Raw genomic sequence first — 8718 nt, forward strand, 5'->3', positions numbered from 1 at the left:
GCCAAGTAAACAAACCACTAACTGTGCAGAACTGCAAACCAATCTATGAATTACATTGAAAGAAAACACCAGGAATAGCTGTTAGGATGGGATTAATAATGTAGGAAGAACAGGAATGAAAAACATTAACTGAATTTGGGGGTGGGAGTAACCCAAACATAGAAGGGAAACTCTACAGCAAGGATGTGCAAACAGCAACTCAGTATTCATCACCACCGGCTATGCTGGCTAGGGTTGATTGGAGCTACAATTCACTAACATCTGTACGGTTGCATTTTGCCCACCTTGCCATATGGGGAAAGGGGACAGGTTGAGACATCCAATTTTATTTCAGTAGGCTTACTGTCCATATTGTCTTTAACTGTCTGGCTCAGAAATAGTATTCCAAATGCTGAAAGTCTGAAGCTTTAAACCACACATTCAAAACCACACCATGTAGTCCAATATGCTTAATTTCCCTGTGCAAGGACATTTTTATATACATGAGCATTCAACCATGTAACCCCAACCCCACGGCATTCTGAAGTGGATACAGTCAAAAGAAAACTGCACCATGTGGTACTTTGAAGATGAAGGTCAACTGCGATATTAGCTTAAACAATAAAAACAAAACTAAACAAAACCAATAAATGATGACTTCTGAAGATAACATGAAATGTCAAACTGGAATAAATGTGCCACTCTTTTATTGCTCAGTGGCACCCATCCCAGCATTTAGCAGAAAAGATCCCATAGCACAAGATGCCAGCTATGCAAACAACACAGGCAAATTTTTCATCTTGACCTCCATCTCTTTATGCACAGAACATTATGCTACTCAAAATTATAACTGCTGTCCAGATACACCATTTTAATCCATGTAAGCATATAATCCTTTTAGGAACTGTAGTAAGCTATTTGCCTGTATAATTTGGTGTCACAGTGCATTTTACAAATAAAGTAACTGTGTGTTACATTGAAATATTTCATGTGTTGCCTTTTAATTTCATTTTTCAAGAGAGCAAAATGAAAGCAAAACCTGTCTAAGCACATACAAAATAAATGATTTTAAAGCTTTCAACGGTTGTAACTTTTACAGTGTGTTATTTGTAAAACTGTAAACTGATACATGGAAAACATGGGCACACTTTATATTCCCAAACTATACAGTTAAAATGTGAGGTTCTCGTTTCTTTCACACCAGTTGCAAAACTCAAGCTTGATAGAGACTGGATATGTTTGAAAGTTCCTGGTCTTTGAAACATCAGTATCTGTATATCTATAGTCAGAATTGGTATTGTACTGATATTCATTAATTATGCATAATGATGCATCTTATGAATGTAACTATTGAACAGAACCTAGTTACCAATATACCTTAGCGGTCTTAAAAATAATAACTTTCAATTCTATTCTTATTATATAAAGTGAAATATTATTTCACTACTTTGCATCCTGATGTGATTGGAAATTTGAAAGCTGCCTTTCGTGCCATTGTAGATAGCTAAATCATTTAATTTGTTTCCTATATAAGTATAGATCCCACTCCAACAGCATAGGTACCTTATGTTTAACCAATCTGCACAATTTCTATTGTCTCATGTGTACATGCACTGACAATATGCAACTGTGTTTCCCAGCACATATAAGCAAGGTGAACACAACACATTCATGAGCTACACATCACCATGTGCATGGCTAACCTAAGAATTTTCCTACACCTATATGCAGAGAAAAAACTCCATAAAGAGGACTTATGTTTTTAAAAATCATAATATCACTACTGTTAATGTGGGACTACACCATTAAATACTCCTTCAGTATATGTAGATCAGGCAGTAGGACACATCTCTGGAACTTCATTTATTTCAGGCCTCTTGGGGATTATGACCTGAAATGTTTTTGTATTCATGAAGATTGATTATTGCAGTGTTTCAACACAGCATGCTAAATTTAGCCTTTGAACCCATCAACATTAGCGTGAAGAACAAATGAGGTCAACTTATGAAGCTAGCCATAAGCATGGGTGGAATTATGTTTTCTATCCTAATCATTAACCAATTGTTTCATATGCAGAAACAGAACTATTTTTTATTAACAGGAAGAAATATAAAATCCCCCAAAAAGCTCAGCTGGTAACTGCTTTCCATGAATTTTTGGATGAGAAATGGCTACTTCTAGAACTACAGTGAAATACAGAGTATGCCAGTATTAATTGGGAACAAGTCCTTTTTCTTTTTTTGAAAAATCTCTCTTTGTCGGAATCATAATGTTATTTTTCTACTATACATTGTGTTCAAAAACTGTCATGTGACATGTTATCTCAAATAATGTGTGGTACCTTTAAGTAGAACTGACATATTCAAATAGATATCGGGGTAATTATGATAAACTACACAACAGTGCTATTGTCGAGAATATCATTTATCAATCCTGCAGTCCCCATCATTCATGCATTTACAGTTTGGGAATACAGTGACTTCAAAGAATAATAATCCATAATCGCTACATTCTCAATAATTCATGCTCTCTAACAAAATAATAGTAGTAATACTCATAATAAAAAAGGTTGTTGTATAAGTGGAAAAATGTAAAATTTTATTCCAAGAAAATTAACAGGCTACACAGGTAAATTTTGGCAAATGCAACTTTATATTGAAATCCACACATCTGTATCTTAAAGAAGGAAAGACTCACAGACTAATGTATTTCTAAAATACTAGAAATCATATTATATGCTTTCACAAGTTAAAATTGAAATAAATGGAAACAACCAATACACCAAATGTGCAGAAAGTATAAACAAGACTGTGCCTTCAGTAGAATAAATGCGTCAACCATTGTGCAAGATATCTTACTAAGGCAGCGGTCTTCCCATGACAGTTGTTTTAAAATATAAACATACATTGACTGCCTGTGTTTCTCAGAACAAACTAGAATGGGCAACACACCTAAAGGTGGGGGTTTGGGCGGGGAAATCATATCATCCTAGTGATGAGCATATTGATTTAGGGAATCATGGGAATAAAAAGGAAAGAGGGGATTAAGTGATCATTCATGCACTCCCAAACGACAGACTGGAGTTAACTGATTCACTTTTCTTTGCTCAGTTGCAAAAAAATGCTAAACAAAATGGAAGATACTAGATAACCCTTTAAGGCAACATGTGATTTTGTCTGTGTAATGATTACTCCTTTGCTATGATTGGATAATCTCATTGATGTTGCCTAACAGACCGATATCTAGCTTTCGAAAATATAAAATGTATACAGTAAATAATCAGGATTAAAAAAACCCCCAACAACAGCAACAACTAAAGTGAAATAAACAAAACACAGAACACAATTGTATACCAGTAATATTTCACCCTGAAAGAAGAGCAGTATTATGGAGGGTTTTTTTCTAATAATAATAATAATAATAATAATAATAATAATAATAAGTGGGGGAGGATGAAAAGAACAAAAAATGTACAGAGAGGAAAATAAAGGTTTAATTTAAACCAAACCAAATGTAAACCCAGAACAAAAAAACTGCTTTGGAATGCTCCCCAGAACTCACAAGGCAAACCGAATGGGGTGATAATCCAGCACTACATGGCACATCTCTCATCAGTTACAGGACTTAACCAATTTTTTGTCTTTGAAAAACAATAATTGTATGAAATGATTTAAAGGTCATCCGTGTCTAAAATTAGTTTCATCAACACATTAACCTCATGTCAAACTTAACTGATTCAGATGTCCAATGCTAATCTTTCTGTGATGGTCTTGCTTTATGGAGTGATATATACAGCATTTAGTGCTGATATATTTAGCACCTGCTACTCTCTGAATCATTTCTCTAGATTTCAACCACATCAAAGCATTTTAGGGCAGTGGTTCAGTCCTTTATTTCTTTTTCTTTTAAATTACAAACCTTCACGAGTGGTCAGCAGGAACAAGTTTAGCTTTTAAAATAGGATTAGAGATGAGCTATTGCAAAAAATTGCAGAATGTTGTTGTTGCCCAAATCCTTACAACTGCTGACATCTCCCTTTTTGAGATATATATATGTGTGTATATATATATATTTCCTTTCTTCTCAAAACATGGCAACAGGCCACAATTGCTTAGCAGAGAAGGGTAGTGTTTTCACAAGGCTAAAGATTTTACAGATGCTTCCTCATATAACACAGTAAGGTTCCCTTGGTAACCTGGATTTTCTGCAGTAAAGAAGGGTTGTGCTGAAACAGCGCCTCAGCTCCCTGTTGGAGAAAATGCAGACAAAAGGATTGATTCCAGCTTGGGCAAAACTCATCCAAACCGCAGCCGTTAGAAATCCTCCAGGAACCACAGGCCCTCTCGCAAAAACTCTCCAGTAGCAGGCAACCAAATAGGGACCCCACAAGGTGAGAAAGAGGAATGTCATGATATAGAACATTCTGCTGATCCGCTTTTCCATTTTGAACTCATCCAAGACGAGAAGCCTTCTCCGGCCCGTGGTGTTGGCATTTTGCCTGATCCCCAACAAGGTTGGTGGCGTGGGACCCCTTCCGAACCCTGCCAGCCAGTTTGCAGCGGCTTGGCCACTGGCTCCGGGACCATGAAACGTCCAGTTCTGGCTTACCGCTGCAACAAACTGAACTGGCTTCATTTTCCTGCGATCGTGAACAAAAAAAATCAGCTTGAGGTAGACAAGCTGTGTGGCTAGAAGGATAAGAGCAAGAAGCAGCATAAATCCCAGAGAATCATTGGCTCTGAAGGAACGATGCTGAAAGGTGCATTGGTCTTCCTCCCTAATGAATGAATAGGTGCCCACATCCAACACCGGAGGGAAAGCCATAGCTACGGATAGGGTCCACACCATACAAATTACTGCCAAGCAAGTCCAGAAGGTCAGCCGTTTTGTATAAAAGCGATGATGGGCAATAGCTAAGTATCTGGTGACACTTATGCAGAACAACATGAACGCTGTATGGAAGCAGGACAGAACCCCCAAGAAGGCAATCACTTTGCAAGTGAGAGTCCCATATGTCCAAGACGAACCATTTTTCACAGAAGTAAAAACAAATGGGAAACAAATTGCAGATCTGAGGATGTCTGAGCAGCAAAGATCCAACAGGAAGTAATATGGAGCTCTATGCAAGGTTTTGTCTTTGACTAGCAAAATGGAGATCAGAAGGTTGCCCACCACACTGACTCCTATTATGAAACCCAGCGAAGTCAATTTCAAAAATGCAGTTAAAGGGGAAAGATTTTGTAAAATGTTGTCAGCTGCATGGCTGTAGTTCGCCATAGATGGATGGATGATATGAATATTGCCTCAGTCAAGTCTCATGATCTATATGTATGAACAAGGAAAAAATAGACCCATACATCTTACTGAGAATGTATTCCAAAAGCAGAACTGATCTGGTGTCTAGTCATATAGTACATCCTCTTTTCCTCCTCCTGATTTGTCATGCCATCCAAATATCTGGGGGAAAGAGAAAAAAAAAATCAAGCTATGAGTCCTTAAGTTAACATACAAATGATGTCAGGAAGTGTTACCTGACATGTTAATTTATGGAGAGTCAAAGGAAGTTGCAAGTTGGAGTACTATTATTTGTTTGAGGGAATGTGCCTGAGAACTGCAAACTTACTATGCGATGTTTGGGCTTATTCACGACTGCTCACATTGGTCTTGTTTACAATCAGATTTCTTGGCAGAATATAACATTGTACAGTTTCTGCCTCCAAATAACCTGCTTCCTATCTCGTCCTTCCAACAGTGGTACTGCTTAAAAATAAAACACCAAGAGATGCCTCCATTATGAATACCTCCAGAATGCCCATCTTTTCCTGTCTATATTCTGTGTTTTGGAGCCAGATGCTGTGTTGATATGGAAAATGTCCAACAGCATCCCTGCAGAATGTATGTTTTCTAACCCAACTCACCAAAGCATATTAATCATACCCTGCTAGTTCATCCACAATGAAGAGAAACAACAGAATCCTGGTTTTCCTATGATTTCCCTGCACTGTCTCCTTTCTTTCCTTCAGACTTCCTAGTAAATGCCTGCATCAAACAGTTGATAGGCTTATGTTTTTATGGGATTTTTGTATTCTTCTCATTGCAATACCAGGGTGGAGGAAGGGACGGCAGCAATGAATGTGTCTGTCTCTGTCTGTGTGTAGGAAACACACCCAGGGCTAACAGGCACCCACTCAGACAGTATTTGGACTGTAGCATCAAATGCAAAGATCTGCAGGGGGATAGCTGGAATTCCAGACATCATCCTAATGCTGCCTGTTGGAAAATGGAATGAACAAAGAAAATGAGAGACACTGCTGCTTTTAGAGATGGGAAGAGCCACTCTGTGGCATGCCCTGGCAGGCTGCTTTAGCGTTCTTCTGTTCCCAGGGACTGTCTTTCCTATGCTGCCTTTCCTCAGACCTACACACAGAGCATCTCTTGACAATGGATTCAAGCAAAAGCTCATCCACCATTCTTAGCTTTTAGGAACCGCCTGGTTGCTGCTGCTGCTGCCGCCGCCACTGCTGCTGTGTAAACAAGAGCCTGATCAGATCATGAGAGCATTGTTTAAAGCACACATGCACACACACACACACACACACACAAATGACAAAGCAAGCACCACATCACCCAAACCAGCTTTCCTCCCATCACCCCCTTCCCAATGACATGCATTTACAGACACACACACAAAGAAAGAGGTGAGGTGAGGGAGAAAGGCTTGCATGAGCCCCCTTTTGCAACCTCAATGGAGACTTGCCAGAGCCGCCAGATCTCAAAGCGCCTAGCCTTGTCTGCTTCAGACTTCCATGATGCAGCTTCTCATGGAAATTAAAAAAAGAGGGGGAGGGTAGAAAATAAAATGACACACACACACCATCACAAGAAAGCTGGAAACCTCTCTCCACCCTGAGTCCAACAGCCACAGCCTTACATCAAATACACCCTCTGTCAACACAATGCATACACAGATATCTCACACCTATGTCTCCCTAATCTGCAGGTGGAGAGCTATATATATGCAAGACCTATATTTCTATCCAGATATCTTTGTCTATCTATAGGCAGAGAACTAGGTATATGCAAGATTTAGCTATCTCTTTCTCTATAGGTAGAGCGCTAGATATAGGTAAGCTCTATCTACATACTGTATTTATCTATAGATAGAGTGCTAGATATAGGCAAGATCTATTCATATATTTAGCTATAGAGAGAAAACAAGATCTATTTCTATATTTATCTATAAGTAGAGAGTTAGATATATGCAAGATTTATCTCTATATTTCTCTATAGGCAGAGAGCTAGATATCGGCAAGGTCTGTTTATAAATCTAGCTATAGGGAGAGAGCAAGATCTAACTATATATTTATCTATAGGTAGAGCGCTAGATAGAGGGCAAGAGTTATCCATCTATTTCTGTATAGGTAGAATGATAGATATAGGCAGAAACAATCTATATACATTTCTCTATAGGTAGAGAGCTAGATATAGGCAAGATCTATCCATTTATTTCTTCTCTATAGGTAGAGAGCTAGATATAGGCAAGATCTATCAATCTATCTATTGGGTAGAGAGCTAGATATGTGCAAGATGATCTAAATATCTAAATCTATTTATAGACAGTGAGGCAGACAGATATGCAAGATGTATATCTCTAGAGCTCTCTATGGTGGAGAGCTGGATAGTTGTATGCAAGATCTACCCATCCATCCATCCCTCCATCCCTCCCTCCCTACCTGTTGGTGCTGGGGGAGGGGGAGAGCAGGAGGCCCCCCCTCACCAGACCTTCTCCTTGCAATCTGCTGGCCTTTTCATCCCTGGCTGGCTGGCTGTCATTCCTGGGGACCTGGGGCTGCTGAGGCTCTGGAGTCTGGGGGGCTCCTCCGGCGCATGCTCAGTCCAGCCTCCTGGACCACTCAGCCTGGTCGCCTTCCCCTGTCGCAGCGGCACAGGCGCAGCAGCAACAGCAGCAGCATCCTTTTCAGCATCCTCCTTCTCCTCAGCATCCTCCTCTCCTGGCCCTGGCTGGCAAGATTAGAGCCAGGGAAGAGAGGCTGATGCTGATGCTGGTGCTGATGCTGCAAGCCTTGGCTCAGAGCATCCCCTTGGCCTTGGCAGCCAGGCAGGGAAGGAGAAGAGGCAATGCCATGCAATGCCCGCCTCTCTAGGGCTGGAGAGGGAAGAATCTCTCCTTCTCCTCCTCCTTTCCCCCTCTCCCTCTCTTTCTCTCTCTCTTTCCCCCTCTCATGATGACTGCATTGTTATTGCACTTGGCAGAATATGGGTGGGAGGAGGGAAAGGGGATGCTCCCTCCTTCTCCTCCTCCTCCTCCTCTTTTTGCTTCTGATCTCTCTCTGCCTTTGGCAACAGAGGAGGCAGGCTGCCTTACTATTCTTTGCTTTAACTGCAGCAGCCAAATGGCACTTTTCATTATTATTATTATTATTATTATTATTATTATTTTCTTTGTAGGGATGATGGAGGCATATTCAGGCCGGGCAGAATGGCTCTGGTGTGCTGCCAGGGATATCTAATGAACAGGCCAAGATTCTTTTTCTTTTCTTCCTCTTTCCCCTTCCTTCCTTCCTTCCTTCCTTCCTTTCCATTTCTCATTTCGACTTCTCGTGAGATCAGGGAGATCAATGTTTGAAACTGAAGCCAGCATTTGTGTTTCATGGGAACAATCCCAACTTTCCTTGGTGGCCCTGGAAATCAATATCTATGGGGATGGACAGGTTTGGA

General features: G+C 40.1%; 1 protein-coding gene across 1 annotated transcript; it reads right to left on the reverse strand.

The window, feature by feature from the left end:
• Positions 1 to 3394: 3394 nt before the first annotated feature.
• On the reverse strand, positions 3395 to 8209 carry GPR85 (G protein-coupled receptor 85). The gene is made up of 2 exons (XM_042466596.1): positions 7713 to 8209; positions 3395 to 5436 (listed from the first exon to the last, which is right to left on the reverse strand). The coding sequence occupies exon 2, from the start codon at positions 5254 to 5256 to the stop codon at positions 4144 to 4146; it is 1113 nt and encodes a 370-aa protein (XP_042322530.1). The 5' UTR covers positions 5257 to 5436; positions 7713 to 8209; the 3' UTR covers positions 3395 to 4143.
• Between the last annotated feature and the right edge of the window lie 509 nt (positions 8210 to 8718).

Source organism: Sceloporus undulatus, chromosome 5 (genome assembly GCF_019175285.1).
Source record: "Sceloporus undulatus isolate JIND9_A2432 ecotype Alabama chromosome 5, SceUnd_v1.1, whole genome shotgun sequence".
In the NCBI taxonomy this organism is placed as follows: Eukaryota; Metazoa; Chordata; class Lepidosauria; order Squamata; family Phrynosomatidae; genus Sceloporus; species Sceloporus undulatus.

What these genes read in the sequence shown, in the direction of transcription:
- GPR85 (XM_042466596.1), bottom strand. Translation starts at nt 5,256, where the DNA reads ATGGCGAACTACAGCCATGCAGCTGACAACATTTTACAAAATCTTTCC.